The sequence below is a fragment of the Bos javanicus genome, chromosome 1, assembly GCF_032452875.1.
Source record: "Bos javanicus breed banteng chromosome 1, ARS-OSU_banteng_1.0, whole genome shotgun sequence".
Taxonomy (NCBI): Eukaryota; Metazoa; Chordata; class Mammalia; order Artiodactyla; family Bovidae; genus Bos; species Bos javanicus.
Window position 1 is genome coordinate 21546289 of NC_083868.1, and position 23403 is coordinate 21569691.

At 32.9% G+C, this 23403-nt stretch overlaps 1 protein-coding gene across 6 annotated transcripts in view; it reads right to left on the minus strand.

Annotated features, from left to right (window-relative positions):
* USP25 (ubiquitin specific peptidase 25) overlaps positions 1 to 23403 on the minus strand; it is a 159220-nt gene that overhangs the window by 31503 nt on the left and 104314 nt on the right. For 2 of the 6 annotated variants that reach the window (XM_061428651.1, XM_061428591.1), the window contains 6 exons: positions 22776 to 22846; positions 21847 to 22075; positions 20236 to 20436; positions 12458 to 12597; positions 7384 to 7497; positions 5046 to 5141 (listed from right to left, as the gene is read on the minus strand). In XM_061428651.1, the coding sequence (XP_061284635.1) occupies positions 5046 to 5141; positions 7384 to 7497; positions 12458 to 12597; positions 20236 to 20436; positions 21847 to 22075; positions 22776 to 22846 (851 nt within the window). The remainder of the gene's footprint in view (positions 1 to 5045; positions 5142 to 7383; positions 7498 to 12457; positions 12598 to 20235; positions 20437 to 21846; positions 22076 to 22775; positions 22847 to 23403) is intronic. The other 4 variants (XM_061428715.1, XM_061428684.1, XM_061428785.1 and 1 more) reach the window with 2 other exon arrangements.

Here is a 23403-nt window from a genome sequence, read left to right on the forward strand (position 1 = left end):
AGAATGAACAAATTCTAACTATATCCAATAATACATATGAAGTTCCAAACATATTCTTGAGTAAAAGCAGCCAGACATAATGGACCTACAGTAAAAGACTCCAGGTATATAAAGTTCAACAAGAAAACTTACTTACATTGTTAGAAGTTCAGATAACATATACTTTTGGATAGGGGAAGAGTGTAGTTCACATGAAGGATAAACAAGGGTAGTTTCTGGAGTATTATAATGTTCTATTTCTTGACCTGATAGGTAGTTACATGAATATGTGTACTCTGTGATAATTTACTGAGCTGTAAACTCATGAACTGTGTACTTTTCAGCAAGTTTTATAGTTTAGTAAATATATTTTCATAACTACTTAATAAACAGAGAAGTAATAATAACAGGAATTTAAAAAGAAAAAGCAAACTGATAAAGTTATATCAACTGGGAACAATTGTTATGAAGCAATGAAACAACCAGTAAGGAAAAAAAGTTTCGTAATATAGTAGTGTTATTACTTCATTAAAATCCTAAGGGCACTTTAATATGTATAAACAAAAAAAAATACATAAAAGAAAATTTAATATATCTGAAATTGAATGAAAAATATAATACTAATCCAATGATTTTAATTATGATATGACCCCTCCCACTCCCACCCCTACACATACACATACAAGTAACTAGTACTTTGAGAATATTATTCCTTTCCTTTCCTTCTGGCTTTTATTTTTTCTTGCTTATCATAGTAGCCTTGTATTGCCTTTCTCTGGATTTTGTTTTTACATGACAGAAACTTCTGTCTTTAAGCCACTATGATTTGGGGACTTTCTGTTAACAGTTGAAACCAATCATAACAAAGTCATCTTGGGAGAAGGACTTACCTAAGTATCTTTTCTCACTTATTTTTTCAGATCTGCCTGCCTATTAACTCTTTAGTATTCGCTTTATAGAGGCAGACCCCCCAATGTGGGAGGGCCTGTGGTTGAAATAGTAACTGTGACTGACCGGATTGCTAACCCTTCCTAATACAGAAGTTAAGCCTTATCAAGGCCACTTACCCAGCGAGATGTAAGTTTCACTGACCAACTGATCTTTTTATCAGTAACAAAGCTAACATTTTCATCACATGGTTTTTAAAGTAGCAAACATTTATAACATTTAAAAATTGTTTTAATTATAATACATACGGAAATCTATATTTAGAAGTACTTAAATATGCACAGTTGAAAAACATCTTCTCACAGCAAAAAAGCTAATACAAAATAAATCCAACAAAGATTTTTCTTCTGTACTGTGATAGGACAATAAATATTAAAAAAGAAAAAAAAAAAAACCTTTACCTTAATTTATCATAAACCAAGCATAAAGAAAGAAAATTAAAACTATACTATATCTGATTTAGGGAACATAGGAAGACAGAAGCAATCGTCATTTGTTAGATTATGTGCTATATATATATTTTGTGATTTAACACTGAATGTCAGTAATGATTAGAATAAAATGTCAAGAATGTATAGAACAATTAAACATATCAATTGTTGTAAAAGGAATAAAAAACTCTGTCAAAAGATCTACAGCCAAAACAAGAGGCCAAGCTAATACGGTTATATTATTGGTGAGTTTTAGTTTACTCTTAAGAACAGTTAATTCTTATGTAAATTACACTAGAGTTAAAGAAAACAGGACAGTAAAGGAATTTAACAAGTATAACTGCAAACCTGGGAAGACAGCCCCTAAATAAAAACATATAGCAATTTTTTATTTAATATAGAATGCAGAAAGCCCAGATAAAATGCTACAGTTAAAGGTAAATAGGGTATTTTTGAATTTATAAAATAAAAACTTATTAAGAACAATGTTTTAAGAAAAATTATAGAAAATTTATAATACCTTTGTTGAAGATGACTTTTTGCATAGCAATGAAACTCCAGAATTCAGAAAAGAGAGGAAAGATAGTATAGATACCACAGTATTTTAAAACTGCTTTATAGAAAAAGTTACCATAGACTAAATTCAAACAGAAATGGCAAATGGGGAAAAAACATATCACATACGTCCAAAGAGAGGGTAATATATAATAAATGAGAGTACATCTATACCATAGAATACTAAATGCAGGTGGTATAGATAATGTGGTAGATATATTGGCTTAAGAATACTTACAATATGTTTCTGAGTTATAAAATATGAATAATTATAATATAATATGAATAGTAAAAGTTAAAAAAATTCTCTATGCATGTCCTTACAAACAAAATAAAAATGTCAGAAAGGCTATACAAATGTTAGAAGTAGTTACAACAGGGCAGCAGGAGAGACAGTTGTTATTAGTTTTATTTGAGACACCACTATTATTGCCGAATGACTGCATTTGTATATGTTATTTTTGTTATTTTAGAACATGTTTTCTCAAATTTTATATTTATCAGCCAGAATTTTTGAAATGCTAATCATTTATCTATACTAAAAATATACATTAATTATAAACATATTCCTATTTTTATCTATTTATATATAACATATAAATCTTATATAAATATAATTTATATTACAAATATCATATATATTTATATATTATTTTAATATTATAATTATATATTTATATATTCCTATATTTATATATATATTGTATATAAATATATATATTTTAGATATAAACATATTCCTATATTATGTATGTATGTAAAACATACATATTCCTCAATTACAGATAGATGGAAATGTACAGAAATAATAAACTTTAGAGATTTTCTGCTGCATCAGAATCAGCAGGTATATTTAAACACAAATATATGAGATACAGAAAATGTCACACAAAGAACAAGATGCAAAGGCCATCCTAAAAGTGACAGCTAAAGAAGATCTCAAGATACTAGTTACATATGAAGAAGAGTGGAAAACCAATGCAGACTGGAGCAGGTCATAAAGCTCCAGAATAGACTTCTACAAAAAAACCAAAACAGCAACAACAAAAACACACACAAAAGAACTAATGAAGAACAGAGCAAAAAACTAAGCAAACAACAACAAAAGCCAGCTAATTCCAAAGAAAATGACAACTGAGGGGGGAAAAAGTAAAATAATAATGTTTATGACTTAGTTCAACCCTAAGTAGCACGCAAAAAACAGTACAAGCTGAGAATTCTGATTTAATCAAATGACAAAATTCTGTGTGTTGATGTAGGGATAAAAATTGTACATGTTAATGTGTGTATATGGGGCAGGAGAATAAAGAGAGCTTGTCAATCACATCCCATGGTCGGGAATTCAACAGGAAATAGGTAAACTAAGAATCAAAATCACAGGCATCCTTCTTAAAGATTTAAAACCAGAAGGATTTGATGAAATAATTGAAAAGTGTTATCACTGATTGGGGGTGGGGGGACATGGTGTAATTACTGTTATGGTACGTATTATTAGTTGACTCTTTGAAAGTATCCATGTATTAATAAAAGTGAAGCTTCCAGTTCAATATAAAGATACCCAAAGTTGACCAAAAATGACAATGGTAGTGTAAATGACAGATAACTCTTCCACAAAGTAGATGAACACTTTAGAAGACATGTATTTAGTGATTTTTAAGAAGAGAAATGTAGATTACCTGGGGATAAGGGTAGAATTTTTAAACATAAAAGTTGTTTTTCTTTTTTTTTATGGTAAAGTAGTTTTCAAACTCTCTCATGGGATCATAACAGAGTGAACAACTCATCTTGGGACTAGTTTGCCAGAACTTTCATCATTTAGCATCTAAAGTCCTGTATCCCAGGAAATCCTTTGGTCCCAGGCATACCAGGATGCTTGATCACTCTAATTCTAACCAGTTTAAAGTGTTTTCTGATCTAAGTCTACTACTGCCAAGGCCTTTGTTTGTACTATATACTGAAAGAAATACTAAAAAGAAGTTTCATAAAGATGGAGTTGAAAGGTGGTAGAGTACAGAAAAGGGAAATTTTTCAATTGTAAATGTCAAGAAAGGGAATATATAACTTACATGGCTTGCTGACATAAACTATACCCCAATAAAGTTTTTTTTTTTTTTTTTGGTAAATAACAAACATTAAAGGGGAAGGAGGAGTGAAAAAAAAAAGTGATTATTTTTGGTTAACCTAAAGAAAGTTGGGCTTTGCTGATAGCTCAGTTGGTTAAGAATCCACCTGCAATGCAGGAGACCCCCAGGAAGATCTGCAGGAGAAGAGATAGGCTACCCACTCCAGTGTTCTTGGGCTTCCCTTGTAGCTCAGCTGGTAAAGAATCCACCTGCAATGTGGGAGATCTGGGTTCAATCCCTGGGTTGGGAAGATCCCCTGGAGAAGCGATAGGCTACCCATTCAAATATTCTGGCCTGGAGAATTCCATGGACGGTATAGTCCATGGGGTTGCAAAGAGTTGGACACAAGTAAGTGACTTTCACTAAAGAAAGTGAAAACCAAATGGAGTGTTTTCATCTTTCAAATATATAAGAACAAATAATACTGTTATCAAATCATTGTTAAGATCTGGTATAAGAGGGAAGAAAGATCTAGTCACAGAATAATGCATCAGCTTGATGGTTGCATGTTTTGAAATAACTAAGATATTAAAATTAATTATGAGGAACATAATTAAGAAACATAAGATAATGAATGAATTTTAGAAATAACTAAAATGAAGAAAGCAATTTAGTATGAAATGATAATAAAATCAAAGCCATACTGACTAATAATATTACTAGAGAAGAAAAAAAAAATATTACCAGAAGCAAATAACTCAGTTCCTACTTTTGCTCATCAATACCCTGTATTTGCTTCAGATATATATACAATTCAAACTCCTGCTAACAAACCAGAGGTGTACTATTAGGGTAACTTGGGTAAAATGTTTTGCTTTTGTTGAAGTATCTGAATTAAAAAAATAATCAGTCTTAGATTCACATATAAAAGAAACCCCCAGAACATTAGGTGGTCATGGCTAAGATAGGAAAAGAGAAATTACATAGGAAAACAAATTTAATTCAAGGAAATGAAACATTTTAAGAAGTTCACTTAAAAAAGTAAATAAAATAAAAATGTTCATTGTACCTTAAAGAACCCTGCTTCAGGGCCACACCTGTCATACACACTCCGGGATTTACCTATGGCCATGATAATACCTTGCATGTTCGGTGTCATCATGATCTGCCATAAGGGATTTAAAGTAAGAACTTTTGAATGGTTATCATAGAGAGAAAAAAAAATCACAAAAACAAAATAATTCCTTTACATGCAAGTTGAAAGTTCTTTGTTTTTTACTATAAATCAAACACTGCACTTTTTTTGGGTAGCAAATGTGATCTGATATGCAGGTAAGTATCTCTCAAAATCTGCCATACAGGGCCACAGCTAGCTGGCACGGTGCCTTTGTGCGTAGTGCAAAAAGGCACCCCACCCCATCTGCACTGAAGAATTTTTTAGAAGGCAACACCTTCTTGACAATTTAGAAAAATGTGCTGCTCTGTAAGAGAACCATTTAGAAAAATCAATGTTCTTTTTATTTAAAAACATGCTTCTTCTTTAAGGCTTGAGGAGCTCAGCATTAGCTAAATTCCAGCTCTACTCTGCCAGCAGGCCAGGTACCCCTGTTTGTATAACCATACAATCTAAACATCTAAGCAGCAGCCCTGTATCCATATGACTTATTTTTAAGAATTACAAGGCACATGCACTGCTAAACTATCACTCCAATGAATTAAAACACAAACACACACACAAAACACAAAACTCTGCCAATAGCATAAGCACTTGCACAAATGAGTGTTAAATAATTAATCACAATTCTATTTTATAAATGCCAGAAGGCTCACCCTAAAACAAGCACTAAGATGCTTGATCAACAAACTAACATTATAAAAATATTTCTAATACAACATGCCAGTTTCCATAATCTTCAAGTACCACCATCATGGAAATGGTTGAACAGAAAAATGTACTGCTGTTAAGTATTAAATATTTAAGTATTTCATTTTCACAATAGTTTATTTTGTATAATGGATTTGAGCATCTGCAGATTTTGGTATCTGCTGGGGTCAGGGAGGGTCCTGGAACCAATCCCCCCAGATACTGAGGAATGACTGTATTAAGTGTTTATATTTTAAAATATCTGAAAAATGAAAATCTCAAGATACTATGAAGCTATAATATTGGAGCAATCAAGAGACTGCATCCATTACCTCTGATTCACTAAAACTACTGCCCACAGCATATTTTGGATCACACACAGATAGTTGCAATGTATCTAACTATCTGCTTCAGAAAATCCTTCTGATCAGTTCCTAACTCACAAATCTGTTTCTCGGTCTCTTTACGGCCCATGCTTTCTTACAGTGGCACAGTAATAGTAATGTCTTTATGACACCTCTGATTGTGGTGATTAACTCATGAAAGTGAAGTGACTCATACAAGAGTTTAATTATAATGTTGAAGTCAGTCTGAAAAAAAGTTACTTGGAAAAAAAACTTATATACATTCAGCTCTCATCCATGCCAGTAATAACTAACAAATGTTAGATTTCAGGATCTGTCTTCTCTGTTGTTACTATTCAGAAACAGCTTTACTGGCTTCTTTCAAATATGGAAAAGATGAAAATCGAAGAGTGTTAAGAAAAAAGTGGTAAAGGGGGGAAAAATCTGATGGGATCAAGACAATAGCAATTTTCATCTGGATTCCCAAGAACCGTATGACAGGAAGCAAAAGTGACTCCATAATGTTAGAAAACTAAGTAGATGAAAATTAACAGTGGAGTGATAAGAAGAGGTAAGATGAGGTGCCCAGTGTACAAAACACTGGTAGGTATTTAGCAATGCTGATGAATTATTCCGTTCAGTCGCACAGAGGTTGGGGAAAAAAACAAAACCAACCCCAGTCTGCTATGTTGCAGGCAGTCTCCTGCACTGCAGGCGAATTCTTTACTAACTGACCCTCCAGGGAAACCTATATATTTACTAATATACACCAAATCAGACTGTAGGATCTTCTGGCAGGAAATAGTGGGCAAAGTATAATAACTGATACTTCGAGCAAAACAAGAAAGGAAAATAAAAATTTTAAGTGCTCAAAAAATTTTTGCTATGTAATTAAACAAACTTAATTAAAACTTACCAACCTAAGAGTAAACAAATTCTGTGTGTGAACAAAGGAATTAACTCTTGCAATACAAAATTTTTCTTTTTGCCAAATTCGTAAGCTTTCTAGCTACATTTTCACTTGAAGTTCGAAGTATTTAATACTGTTAGCAATTGGTAAGGTAATTTCAGACTGTGGGTGGCAAAGCTGTATGTTGCGCGGCCATAGACACAGTGTGAGGGTGCAGCATGCCCGAAGCACTTGCATTTGAACAGCAAAGAACAAGTGGCAGTTGTGCCAAGGGCTACAGTGAAGGTACCTCATCATCATAACCCCCCTCCTTTGACTCAACCATAAATGTCCCTACATGAGGAATCTCCACCTCTACAACTTGCTGGTTAGAAGGTGGCTGGCTTGTGGTATTTTCAGGTTTCTGCAGAAAAAAATCATCAGTGTGAACATTAGAAAAGAGAACAACGGAAGCACTCAGTTTCAGTGCATAGACTCTTGATCCTTTTAAAATACCTGCGTTTGTTTGGTACGAAATAAAACCATCTAAAGCTGAACATCAAAGCAAATGCATTAATTCAGTAATAACACAAGATCTCTAGCTTTTGCTTCGTATCTGAAATATTAAATTAAATTTAAATGTTGTTGTTGTTTTTTTTTTCCCCCTCACAGAGCACCTTGGATTCCAAATTTGTAGAAATAGAGTTAATACTGAAGTTGGATATCCTACTGCTGTTTTTATTGGTGAAAGGTTTATTTATTTTTAATTCTAATCATTCTATACAGCCTTTTTTGATATTTTCATCAAAATAAGACCTCCTCCGACCCCAGAATTTTTAAGTTTTCCTTCTGATGATTCTACCTTCTATCCTTTCTAATAACTAATTATATTGCCACTTAATATCCATAATCTATTGTGCCTAACTCACTAGCACCTGGTATATTTATATCATGAGTTCTCAATGAATTCTTGTTTTGGGAAATGCTCCTAGAAAGTGATATCAATTTTTAACAACTCAGATTTGCTTTTTTGTTAAATTCTATGAACTTCACTAAACCAATGGAGTGGAAACCAGTGTAAAGTCCAGAAAGTCCACTCAAAGACACTAATATGGTTCATTCAAAATACTGTTCAGATTTCACAAGGATCCTTTTTTACTGAATAGATGACTACCATATTCACTATTTATCTACAAACAAATTTCAAAAATACTTAAGGTGCTTGAAAGCAGATTGCTTAAGTAACTTCAAATTGCACCTTTAAAATTTTCCTAAGCAAAAATCAACTTAGTTTTGACACCAAATAAACAGAAAATTTTAATGAAAACGGAGTGGTCTTACTGCAGTTTAAAATATGGGTAAATTTTATTTTATTTTATTTTTTTTGGGTAAATTTTAAAATGTGAAGATTTTCTGACTTTTTCAAAGTATATATGCAGAAAAAGTTTAATTAAACAATAAAACAAGAACAGCAGCCAAGACTGGCTTATTTTTTAAAAAGAAATGCTATTTTTAACCATGACATTTTCAGGAAAGTTTTCTTTTGCTTTGTTTGAGTCTTTGACAGACGATAAAACCAACCTGCATGGTTGTCATGATCAGGAGAGAGTATTCAGCTAACCCAAAATCTGATAAATTAATTATTGTTCTATAAATGATAGAAATTATAAACATTATACTATTATGCTTCTTGGAATTGCTTATATTTTAATAATCTTAACTCAATATACTAACACATAGTCTACAGAGGTAAGCTTGGTCCATGATATTTAATTAAATTAAGAGAGAAAAAAATAATTAAGAGAGAAAATATTGTCCTAGGTTTCGAGTCACAAGAGTGAAATATAAGCAGGTAAACTAGGAAATTTGTCTGGACTTTTGGTGAAAAATTTCTCACAAGCAAACCAATTCAAACCAATAATATATTAATAATAATAAATATAAATTTAAGAAAGTATCAACCAGGAAATGCACTCTTTAGAATACTGATCCTTACACAACAACATATTTCCTTTGAAAAAATTAACTGCACTTAGGAAAAATAAATGTTTTATAAACCTTTTCAGTTACCACAAAATAGTTTAAAACAGCATATTATTAATTATTTGGGTGAAAGTTGAAAAAAGGAAGCAGCTTTGGGCACACATTCTGTAGTATTTCTCATCAAGCTTAGATATCTTAAATTACCATAAAATTTTTCATATAAAGAATTTTAGGGTTCATTGAAGTAAAGTACAAGGATATTTAGGAGCTTCCCTAATGGCTCAGCAGTAAAGAATCTGACTGCAATGCAGGAGTCCCAGGAAACATGGGTTCAATCCCTAGATCAGGAAGATCACCTGGAGGAGGGCACAGCAATCCACTCCAGTATTCTTGCCTGGAGAATTCCATGGACAGGAGCCTGGTGGACTACAGTCCATAGGGTCGCAAAGAGTTGGACACAACCGAAAAGACTGAGCATGCATGCCTAAGGATATCTTTTCCTATTATGGTCACATCCTCTATGAACACCTTAATAAAGGCTGAACTTAAAGGAGGTTAAAAATAAATTACTCAGTTAATAAGTTGCAAAAATAATTAGATCACAAAGATTTTAAGTAATTGCCTGAAATCTATTAAATACCCGATTTGTTAAAAAAAAAAAAAAAAAAAGTGGTCCCATAAAAGGGTGATTAGAAAGCTATATATTTTCAACCCCTTTGGATTCCTCAATATGCTCACAGGTTTTAACCTAATAACTCCACTATGGAAATCTAAAGAAATAACCAAAAATATAGAAGAAGTTTCATTTTTAGCAGTCTTTTTAAAATTACATAAAAGTAGAAATAATATATAAGAAGGGAATGAGTAAGTAAACAAGAATTTGACCACTCAATGAATTACTATTAACCCATTAAACATTTCTTACAAAGAATCTGCATCAATGGGAAAGCTATTTAGTGACAGAAATAAAATATAAAATTGTATATACAGTAGTAAATCAACTACAAAAATAAATCACAAATCTGTATATAAAAATAAGAATGAAATAAAACATACTAATTTATTAAGTGATTAACTTTGGGTTGTGGAACTATGTATGATTCTTAGAGTTTACTTTTTTGAATTTTAAATTTTCTAAAATATTTCATTTAAAATTAGAGACTCTCTTCTAAAAAGCAAGCTGTCTAAACATCTGCAGAGTATCTCTTTATGGCTTCTGTGATTCTAAGCTTCTCAGGAAATTTTTCTTAACTAACGTCAAAACTTTATATACTGTACATTTGTGAAATGGTTAGGATTTAAGTAACAGAAGGAAATAAAGAGCTACTTAAGGTCTACACTATATGCTAGGCACTTAAAAAATGATCTTAATTCATCGTATTATCACCTCCATTTTATATTTTTAAAAAACTGAGGTTTAGAAAAATTAAGCAACTTACTCAAGTTTGCATAGATTGCAGGAAAAAAAAAACTAATATTCGAAATCCAGGACTATTTAGTCCCCAAAGCTAAAGACTCTTTGCAATTTACTTCCTTTGCTGTTATTCAGTCACTAAGTCATGCCTGAGTCTTTGCGACCCCATGGACTGCAGCATGCCCAGGCTTTCTAGTCCTTCACTATCTTACCGAGTTTGCTCAGATTCATGTCTACCATGCCATCTCACCATATCATCCTCTGCTGCCCTTAGTTTCTAAGGCATGCCTTTAAATGAGAAAACCCAGTGATTTTAATGATCCTAAACAACTGGCCATGAGACCAAGAAACACTGGTCATACTCATGATCAACATACTCTTAGACATGGTGCAGGATTTATACAGACAATGGGACCAACTATTGGTTTACTCCAGAAGATAAGCCAAATTGAAAAATATTTATGCTAGCTAATCTATTTTCTCAATGCCATCCTTTTTCAACTAAAGGTGAAGCCATAGGCTGGTACCTTATAAGATAATAACCATATAAATAAACTAACTTTAAATGCTAATTTCTACAAATTTAAAATGTACTTGATTAGCCAAACTAAGAAAAAAAAAACAACCATGATTCTACATTAAGCTAAGTAATGTTTCCACCTTTTTGATATCAGTTAAAAGGATGAAACTTATCAACCATAATGTAGGCACTAACAAATAAAAGTCCTAACTAGCAAATGCCTTAGCAAAATACGTTTTTTATATCAGACAAAATTATTTCTCCCTCGTATTTACTCCTGTGCTTTTTCTTCCTTCCAAAGGTGTCCTCTTCTATCATTCACCCAGATCTACTCAAAGAAGCATTTTTCAGGAAGTGCTTTAGAATGAGCAGTTCCTCAAGGTTTTTATAGTCTCTAGGGTATTTGCAGAATTTGGAATAATAATAAAAATCTATATTAATACATTGTTTTTTATGGTAAAAAGATCTGTAATCAAACTTTTTCAAAAAGGAAACTAAATTAAAAAATACTTTATCAGTATCACTTTGTTCAGCAAAATATAATTAAAAGACTATCCTATTAATTGAATATTTTGGTTAATATGGCCTTATAATATTAAAGACCACACTGTAATTAGAGGGTTACTGTTGAGATTAAGTTCAGTAAGTAGAAATTATGTGTTGAAATGTCCTCTTTTCTTTATTTCTCTGGGTGGGCATCTTCAAATCCTAAAATTAGCTACTGTGAAACCTATATTAGAGCTGTTTGTGCTCACTAATATAATAAAAAATATATACCTATAGCAACTGAATGGTCTTATAGTATGAAATCCTCGAATATCATATTTACTGAATATCATATCATATTTACTGAAACATAATACAATACTAATATGTTCAACTTACTGTTATTAAAAGACACAGCTAAATACTTGAAAATTATACTAAAGGAGGTTAATAATGACAATTTGACATAAGGTACTTGAACTATGCATAAACTGTTTTATAATATCATATTTATCCTGTTAATATTACTCGAACCTAGACTATCTAGAATTTTGTTAAACACAGTCCATGGAGAAATGAAAATTATACCCTACATTCCCAACTATCCTAACGTAAGACTAAATACGGAAGGCAGGGTGGGAAGGAGGTAGAGGGGAAAGAAAAATAATGTTAAACTCCGTACTTCCCTTTTGAAGTTCCAAATCAAATGACCAGTTTGGCCTATGATTATAATTTTTCAGGATTATAATTTAACAGGAAGATAAAAACTGTTTTTTTCAAAAGAAGCATTTAAAAAGTTATAGCTGAGGAAATTACAACCTGGCAGTTAGGTGACACCTACAACCACTCATCATGTTCACGGCAGAGTCATCCCTTGGCCAGGTCTCTCCTGACTCCCAGACAGGTCACTCTCCTTACACAGCTAAGAAACCTCGTGAACATGGATGGGTATGCTCAGAGAGCTAAAAGAAAAATTCTTACCGACTGCAAAACTGTTTCAGGACTTTTATCTTCATGCTCATGTGATGCCTTGGTAATTATTCGAATGGTTTCTTCTTTCAAGTGCTTTGAGAAATCACTTCTTGATGGCTGCTCTAGATATTCTGGTTCTCCTGCTTGTGCTTCATGAGAAAAGAATCAGTTGTATATCTAATATAAATCAGTGAGTCTAGACTAAGATGAATTTCTCATTTACTTCTCATTTGAAGTTATACATTAATTTTACTTTATTTACCAAAAGAAAAGAATCAAATCTCAGATAAGTCAAATAATTACTGAAGAAAGAACTCATAGTTTATGCTAAGAAATTTATTGTAAGTTTTTGTTGTTGTTGTTAGGACAAGTATCAAAATCTCACTTTGGGTCATCAGAGCACCGGGTTGAGCTCCCTGTGTTACACGACAGCTTCCTAGCTATCTATTTTACACATGGTAATATATGTTTCAGTGCTACTCTCTCAATTCATCTCACCTTCCTTCCCTGCTGGTCCACTAGCCTGTGTGGGATGGGGATCGGGGTTGGGGGTGGGAGGGAGGTTCAAGAGGGAAGGGAAGTGTGTATACTTATGGCTGATTCACGCTGTTGTACAGCAGAAACCAACACAACATTGTAAAGCAATTATCTTCCAGTTAAAAACAAATTAGAAAATAAAACTGTGAAACCTTAAAAAAAAACAAATCTCACTTTAGAAAATCACTAGCATTCTACCAAAGAACAAGGGAGCAGGGGGCTGTACAACAATCCTGGTCTGAGTTTCCACAGAGAGCACAGTAGCTGTTTTTCTGGCCAGAGTATTCTTTTTCATACTTACCTAACAAAATCCTAACCATGAATGAACCCAGCCTTCTATCTTTTCTGAACCTGCTCCTGATAGTTCCAGGACCAATATAAACTCAAGAGTTCAAATACTACTTCTGGGAAGAATTCCTAAAATTATGTCTACTGTCTATGTTCTGAGTTCTAAATCCACAGATGCAACAATGTACTCTGAATGTCCACTGGATATTTAACAGACGAGCCCAATATTTATCCTTATACAACCTATGAGGCTTTATATAATTGGGCCTCTGCCTGTCTCTCCATCACCTTGTGTCCTTTGCTCAAAAAGAAACACATACTAGCCTTTTTTCAGTTTATCCAATACATCAGAGAAGAGGCTAACTGTCCAACTTCTGGATCTTTCCTCATTTTCTTCCCTTTGACTGTTTGGTCAACCTCTCACTCCTCCACCTAATAACTTCTATATATCCTTTGGCTTAAATGCTGTTTCCACATGGAAGTATTGCTGATGACTCTGCTTCTAGGGGAGGGCTGCTCAGCCTCAGCACTACTGACATTTTAGGTCAGATGATTCTACGGTGTGGAGGGCTTTCCTGTGTACCTAGGCATCTATCTACCCACTAAATACTAGTAGTACTGACCCCCTCTCTCAGTGGTGACAACCAGAAATGTCTCCAGTATTGTCAAATGCCCTCTGAAGGTCAAAACCACTCCCAGACAAGAATTACTGCTCTACAGTAACTTATACTTTCATTTTAATAGCACTTTCCTACAATTATAAGCTTCACTACTGTTATTTGTTTCAAGCCTACATTCCCTGCTATACTGTAAGAATCTCAAGAGCAGGGGTGTTATCTCCCTTTTGTATTCCTATTTCTTCCACACCAAGCATATAATAAGCACACAATAATTTAATGAAACAAATGAATTAATAAGCTAATGAAAGGGTAAAAGGAATAAGAATGTACTCTAAAACATTGCACAGTGTTACTGGGATAGGTTGAGTTCCTGCTCAACCAACTGGTGGGAAACAACAGGACTACTGTCATCCTTTCCAACATCTGATTAATTTAAAACCTTTCTCAAAGTGAAATATTATTAAAAAAGAAATACTATAATTAAACATAGATGCATGAGTATTCATTCATCCACTGAATTTTAATTAAGTGTCTATGTACCAGGCACTAGGCTAGGCACTGGGACTCAGTGTTAACAAAGTGGCCAGTCCCTGATCCCATGAAATTTATAGTTAACTATGGAAAAAGTTATTAACCAAAGAATTACATGTATGAATTGTGACATCATCATAATACATTATAGGAATAAAATGGGGCAAGCGTAACTTAAGATTATGGGGTATGAGATAAACTAACGTTTCAGTTGAAACATAATGAATTAGGTGGAAGAACGTATAGCCCATGAAGTGAACATGAATTCAATCTGAAGGGCTTCTAGTGTGGTCGAACTATAGACTATAGTATAAGAGGGGAGAAATGGCAAGAGATGATGCAGACAGGGATAAAACGGGGGCCTTTGAGTCATGAAAGTTTTAACGGCAAAAGGAAGTGGATAAACATTCTAAATACAATGAAAACACGCTGAGTTTAAAGAAAATTATTCTGACTACATTGTAAAGAAAAGATTAGAGAATAAAGTAAAACCAGAAGTCAGTAAAACATAAGCTCTTTATCTTGCTTAGAGAGCAATATTAGCAAGAAATGACTGTGCTTTTGGATAACAGAGACAGTGAGAAAGTGAGAATTTGTTAGATTCAAGATACATTTTAGACATAATGGTTTGGAGACTGACGTGCAGATGTCTTATATTTTGGATATGAGTCATTAGGATAATGGAAGTGAAATATACTCTGGCAAGGAAAACTAAAGGAAGAAATGATTACCATGTTTGTGACAGGAAAAGAAGTCCAAAAGAAGTTAAATGTCTCATTTCTAGACTTCCTAAGAACTGCAATGTTCTTTCAGTGTGCCTGTATGATACATAAAGTTAAGAAAATCTCAACCACTACAACTCCAGTTTAGCAGAGCTTCTGCTTCCTGAAGGTTTCATGATTAAGTGGCTTAAGTCAGCTATTTTAGGCCTTAACAGAGACAAACTTCTTGTTGCTAAAGCTTACATTACTTGTGTTTTCCCCCTCTGTCTCTTCTCATTGTAACAGATAAAACATCAATGCTTGACAGTAGGATGTGAGCTTAATGCAATGTGGGTCAAGAAATCCATCTGCTAGGACACTGGGCTAAGCCAGGGAAACCTGGACAATGTAGGTAAATAAAGCTCTTAAGAGCAAAAGTAATTTTATCTGATCAACACAGTCAAATATATGTAGGTCCTGAGGGTTAAGGTTTCCTTCCTTATAGGGATTTGAGTCCAAAAACCTTATGTGATGCTGAATGATTCTGCCTAAATGTCATACAAAACTATTTCCTCTAGACTTTTCTCTGTGCAAATATCTTCCACGGAACTTGTATGAGTGGTGCTGTAATCACAGTAGGTGAACCTACAAGCATTCAAGTTCTGGGAGTTTGGAAACAAAAATCCAAACTTCATTCCCAACATGTTTGATGAGCATGTGCCATTTTCAGTACTATGTTAGGTATTAATAATGTTAAGAAAAAATGACATAAGATTTACTCACTTTAAGGAACTCTCAACAAAATCAGAGAAATGTATACTGCATTACAATACAAAGTGCTAACTGCTGTAATAGACTTAGGCACAAGGTCCTAGAGAAGCACCATGGACCCATACACACACTTGGAAAGATGTTGCATGCTAAGAAAAACTTCCTAGAAGAAATGCCAACTGAGCTAAGTCTTGATGGATTTGTAGAGAAGATTATCTTGGAGATGAGAAAGATGATTCCAGGCAGAAGGAATAGCATAAGCAAAGGCACTGTAAGGACAGATAAAAGATTAATAAATTCCTTGCTATTAATGAGCCTTTATAACGGTAAGCAAGACAAAATATAACTTTGGTACAGAGAATAGATTAGGACTAGAATAGTGGGAAAAAGACAATAGTTGCTACAGGCGTAATTAGGAACATTCATAAAGATCTGGGGCTATTAGAGAAGTCTTAAAAGTGGACAAAGTTTCAAGAATAGTGAGGACAAGAGGACATTTTTCAAATGAGGGATACTTCATGAGCAAAACCATAATGACAGGAAAAGACCCTACAAGCCAGAGTGATAGGGAACAACCTGGTTTAGATGAAATGTGCTTATAGTGGCCTTGGAAGAATTACAAGGGATTCAGATTTAATAGAGGGAAAATAAAAAAGAAAAGAAGTTTTAACTTTATTTTGTCAAACCAGAAGAGTAAAAGATATGTTCACTAGAACAAACAAAATAACCAGAGGAGGAAAATAAAAAGCTCATTCCACTACCCAGAGAAAAATACTTAAAGAGCACTGCTTCAAAGAACAGCAGTCCATTTTCCTTATAGAAATGCATTTAAACTCAGTAATTCCCCCAAAGCAGTCTATAAAAAGCCATGCTAGGCTGGCTGGCTAGAATATCAGAGAAACTTTTAAAGGCTTCAGATTCCTAGGTAGCACCACAAACAGAATTCTCAGGAATGTGGGAGGTAGAGGCTTAGGAACCAAGTTAAACCTACAATTTATCTAAGAAAAAGTTATAACAGCACCACATATTTTTGACTTTCTTTCCTAAGGTAGAGTTATTTGGGTTAACCTTTTAAAATGGCTGCACTCCCATACACTGAAGATCACCTCTGCTGCTCCTGCTGCTGCTAAGTCACGTCAGTCTTGTCCGACTCTGTGTGACCCCACAGACAGTACCCAACAGGCTCCTCTGTCCCTGGGATTCTCCAGACAAGAATACTACAGAGTTGCTGTTTCCTTCTCCAATGCATGAAAGTGAAAAGTGAAAGTGAAGTCGCTCAGTCATGTCCGACTCTTAGCGACCTCATGGACTGCAGCCTACCATGCTCCTCCATCCATGGGATTCTCCAGGCAAGAGTACTGGAGTGGGTTGCCACTGCGTTCTCTGGAAGATCACCTCTAGGAAACTCATTATTGTGATTTCAAAAGGGAATGAAATCAAATCAGAAAACATTTAAGGGGCATCTATCATGTGTCATGTATTATACTACATTCTGGAGATTTAAATAAAAACATGACTTGGTCCCTGCTTTAAAGGGACTTAAAATACTGAGGCTACTGAAAATATCCTGAAAATACTGAGAATATTGTCCACTCTACCAAATCATATCAACTTATTTTTGACTTGTAGACCATTTTTACTTCATTTTTCTACCCTTATTTTTTGGTTTCAGTTTCTTTTTTGCTTTTAAAATCTGAGTATACTATATAGATATATTGTAAGGACTTCAAATAGTTTCTGGGTAAGATATGAGTAACACAAGCAAAATAATAATTCAAGCAAAGTTCTCTCTTCCTCAGAATACAGTTTTATTCATATAGTCTACAGCCATGATACTTAATCAGAGGTACACTCAGAATTATCTGAACATCTTTTAAAAAATATATACTCTGGACCCTTCCTCCATAGATTCTGACCCCAATAAGTCTCAGATGGTATGTCCTCAGAAACAGTCTCCCAGGTAATCCTGATGTATATACCAGTAGTAAACAACTGCTGGCTAAATCTCTAAACATAAGTGTTAAAGTAAATATTCTTTTGCAGATTAGAGAGGTAGTGTGATATGGACTGAAGAATACTTTCCTATCACTTATTTCTTAGTTTCAATAAGACAATGAATCATGCTGAAGAAGTGATGCCTATGGATTTTTTTTGGTTATCTATTAGCAAAAGAGGAACAAATACTCATTTAATTAATGCTATATAAATTAATATTCTTATTTGGAATATCATTCTGAAGAAACTGGATTTTAATGGTTCTTAGGTTATAGCTTAATTGAAAAGATTTTCAGGGAGAGAAGAAAAATCACTCTGATGGATTTTATAAAGAAGATCTCCTTTTATTACTTCCACTAGTCACTCATAATCCTAATGTACACCTGAGAGATAAATACAGGTTCTCTATGATATTATGAAAGTATTATATCAAATTAAATTATTTGAAAACTGTAGGGAGAAATAGGAAAAAAAAAAAAAAACGGCATGGGCATTAAAGTAAAATTTCTATACTAATAAAAGGAGATAAGTAATTCCAATGAACAATATAATAGATTCTCTTATTCAACTGTGTATGTTAAATTGCCCTGCAGTGGAAGATAGATTTCTTAATGTGATATGTAAGATAAGATAGTGGTAGAAATCAATTTTTAATCAATAATCTCACACACATCCCAAATTTGTAGATTTACAATATTCTATTTCTATTAACTCAAAGTGCCTATTTCTAGCAATTCTATAGAGGACACACAGTTTTCTACTGAGGCAGTACTGTTATTGCCTTCTAACAACTCAGTCCTGAAGATAACTATCGTAACAGTTACATGTGGATTGACCTTTACCATCTCTTTATTTTTGTTATTCTGGCTCCTCTCAGCTGCGTTTCTCATCGTTTTGTTTTTTTTTTAATACTAAAAACTTACAAAACAGGATATAAAGTGTGTAATAGGAAGTACTCATCAGAATAAAAAGGATATGGAGCATATAGATGTGGCCTTTTCATAGAGAGGGAATATAACAAATGTAAATGATGGGGAAAAGCTGGCAAGTCCTGTCAGATAGGAATATTAGTGGGGAATATGTCTTAGTTTGACTTAGTAAAAATAAAATGTATTAAGTCTGTAAATTTAGATACTCTTGTGAGAAACAGAAAAGATGAAAAGCAGACTGTATAGAATTTAATATTGTGATGCTACAAAATATAAGTGAACCAAGAATAACCGGGTTGGAGCCTGGCCAATGAATGCTGCTAGGACTCAACTATTCAATTTGCATGAAAACAAGTTACAAGTCTGGAAAGATTTGTGCATGCCTATACATCAGTCACCACAACATACTGTAGTCTTACAGATCTCTCATTCAAAGAATAAATCCATCTAAAGTTCAAAGGAGAATGCTAAAATTTATCTAGGTAAAGGTGCCTAGGAATCTGTCTGTAAAGACAAAATTAAACAAACACCGAGAACACTTTCTTAATAAAAACAAAACACACAAACCTTACAAAAAAGGGTGATTCAAAATGATCCACTAAGAGTAAATTAAAAAAAAAAAAAAAAGGGAGAGACAAATAAGTTTAAGGAAAAGATCTAATTTATCTCTTCCCATTTCCCTAACCACTAAACAGAAATAGTACCTTCCTACAAAATGTCATCTTAAATTATATTCACAACTTAATCATATGATGAATCTTAAAAAAAACCATTGGACATTGTATTTTCAAATGTGTAAGAATGTATTTTATTTTTGTAATCCTTAATATTTTATTGATTTCACCAGCTAATAATTATAGAATTGTTAAAATATTTATATTTTTATATACGTCTCATTTGTTTTATAGATTGCATAGATTTTCTTCACTTGGAATATATTAAAAATTTAGTTGCTGCTAATTTGTCTTTTACGAATCTGAAAAGAATCAAATAAATACTCTACATTAACTAATACTATTTACCAGCAGTGTTATTTTGCTTAAATATGAAATTATTAGAGTGCATTCCCTTGAAAGCTTTAGTGAATTGGCGGTTTCACAGTTTTTCTAGGTATCTTGCCAGGAAAAGTCAATCAAAGTAGGCAACATGCATAGATAGAGAGTTAGCAGAATCATCTCATTCAGCTTAAAAATGGTATATACATATATATAGTGTTCTCTAGCACTATCTAGCAAAGGGGTAAACTAAATTGTTGCCTTTTGTCTCTGAGTGATGGAATTTCAGATTTTTTAAACTGGAATCTTCCTACTCTAGGATAAAGTTTTTTGCTCTTGCTTTTACAATGGCCGTATTTTATTTTTACAATAATTATCCATAAATATGAAATTGATAAAATGCAATAAAAATGGACTAACCTGTTGTCACAGAAGACTCGGACTCTCTCAATTTCTGAGATGCTAGAAGTTTTTCCTGCAAGGCTTTCTGAGCAAGTTGTGCATCCCATTCTTCTAGTTCTTTCTCAAATCGCTGGTTGTCTTCCTCAACAAAATCTCTTAAGTCAGGGGGTAGTGTTTCTATTCCAACAAGGGCCTGCCCAGTTTCTTTATTAAACTCCTCTGCAAATTATATTTCAAAAACTATTATAAAATTAAGGATTAAAAGAAAAATGCAAAGTTCAAAACAGAAGGTATTTCAAGTGTTAAGGTCCAAATTATTACCATCCAGCAAATCAAGATTACTATATATTAAAAGAAAACTCAAACAAATGCTCAGAAAAGCAAGATGCAAATATGTGATCACCCATTACAGGTAATGTTCTCAGCTTTTATTTTTATTCTGAAGAGTAAAAAAAATAAAACAAGACATAAAGCCAAAATTGTTGCTACTCAAACACTGACATAGTACTACTTTTTCTACTATAAAATACCAGATACTTGATTATTCATGAAGTAAAACTTACCACAAAATGAGAAGTAACACAAAACCTCAAAGCTCAAAACAGAACTAAAATTCTTTTCCATCTGAAGCAATTATTTCAATATATTTATATACAATTTGAAATCTAATCAATATAGCAAAGTTTTTTTTAAAAAATCACATATATAGAATCTAAAAAGGTTACTCAACCTCTACCACACACACATAAATTAAATTTTAGGTTTTCAGTCATAAATCCAGCAAGTTTTGCTGAATGGTTAAATACAAAAGGAAAGTTGATTTCTATCAGTCTCAACAAACCTTTATTACGTGCTTTCTTTTTTATATGCAAAGTCTATATTAGAATATGAGAAATAAAAAGATTAACACCATGTCACAGTATGACATGGTCCCTGTCTGTGAGCAGATCAGAGTGAAGTGGGAAAGGCAAGCCAGCATATAATTCCAGCACAATAAGTGCCCAGTACAGGTATGCTATGAGAAGGTAAGAACAGATACTTTCTGGCAAGTTCAAGAAAAACTTGGCAAAGCAGATGACACCTGAATTGAATCTTGAGAGATGAGCAGGAATTAGGCAAAAGAAGAAATAAGATCATCATTGGCAAAAATAAAAAACATTAGAACATATTGATACAAATATGTGAAATGATTTGGTGTGACCCAAAGAAGTTTAAATATCACTCAAGTATATAAAGTTTGAAATGGAGAGTGGTTATAAATGAATCTGGAGAGACAATTAGAAGCCATATAATGGAGGCGTTACAAGTTAGGCGAAGAAGTTTGAATATGAGTCAACGTGTGATACAGTCATGAAAGGGATTTTAGCAAGGAGAAAAAGTTCAATTTATATTTTATAATAGTTACTATATAGTTAACTTTGAATAGAAAATATATCCCAATTCTCAGCCCTGGTCACATTAATTTTCAATTCCAGTTTTCTCACTTATAATAACCCCAAAGCATTTCCCAAATATATCCATCACCTTCTTGAATAAACTACACTTAACTAATTACACTGGAGACAAGAATCAAATTAAAGAGCTACTTATTTTGAAATATATATTGCCCTATATATTTCATATTCTTACCTTGTATTAAGAATTGTGGTTTGTCATTTATGTACATTAAACAGTATGCACTGGCATTTCTGTAACCACCAAAAGAATCCCTCACTAGCTCTTCCCATGATGATTTTGTTACAGCAATATCATTGTACTTCATCCACCTGTTTTCACGATGATCAAAAATGTATGCCCAGTAGTGCCCAGCATTAGCTTGACCTTCATGAACTAAAACAGCATGTAAACGATAAGGAACCTAAACATGAAAACAGAGTTAAACGGCAGTTAAGTACTCTATTATAATCACATCTCATGAAAATCACAAATCATCTGATGCGAGGGTTCCCTCGAAGCATATGTTTTTTAACAAGAGTAAATTGGCCGGGATTAGAGTTTTGAAAAAATTAAACTATGAAATAAAAATAGGCAGGGAAGAGGGAGGATAAGTTAACTAAAGACATGTAAAGCAGACAGGTGTGTAAATAGGGTGATTTTCAGAACTCTGGAAATATATTTGATTTATTTAAGCTATCTTTATAATAAAGAATTTATATAGTGAATATGTATACATTTAGCACATGATTTGTTTAAATTTTCATAATTATAAATTGGTGGGTAAGTTCAGCAAAATGGCATATATAAAGAGCCATTATATAAATCTCAGAAGTTCAAATGTTACTGACCCCTTTACTTCCTCACATAATCTTAGTATCCTTAAACAACCATATAATTTCTCCCATATAATTTCTTAAAAATACTGAAGCACTTTGAAAAATTTTAATAAATTTTATTACAAAATAATAAAATAGTAGGTAATACAGAAAATACAGAGAAAAGTAATATAAAAACCTTAAAGTTCAGCAATTTTATAACACAAAGTATGAGAATTAAGCTAACATAAAGATAAAATTTGTAAATAATTTAGATAATGCTTACTAGCTCAAAATTCAACTTACTTGGATCATAGATTTGTCAGAGTACATTAGCTCAATTGTGCGATGGATTCTAGATATGCTTTCCTGTAAATCTAAGGACAGAAGATGCCATTTAATGATCAAAATCAAGTATGTTTCTACTGAGACTTGTAAGGTAGGGAATGAAGGTTTTCCTACAAATATGCTAGAGGAGTAAGAAAAAGTTTCTAAAACCCTTCTTAAAAACATTACTATTCAGAATACGTATAAAATGAATTCAGTTCTCCTTAATAAAAGATGCAGCACAAATGACAAATTAAAAAGCAAACAAATATGGTTTATTTCGAAAACAAAGAGCAAAAAACCCTGAATTTTGTTTAAATTTATAAAAGAAGGTTCCAATGAAAATTAAAGTTAACCCCCCACACCCATATTTGTATAAAACAGGAAAACTTTACAATGAAATAAAGTAACTTCATCACATATCACACACACATATACATACATATGTAATTGAATAAAAATCCACTATAATCACCAATGGAAATAGAGTTGTGAGACTCCCATTACCCACTATTTCTACTTCAAGTAGAAATCTATCCTACATAATTACTTAGAGGCAGGGATGTACACAGCTATATTACCCATAATAATTTTTAAAACTCAGAGA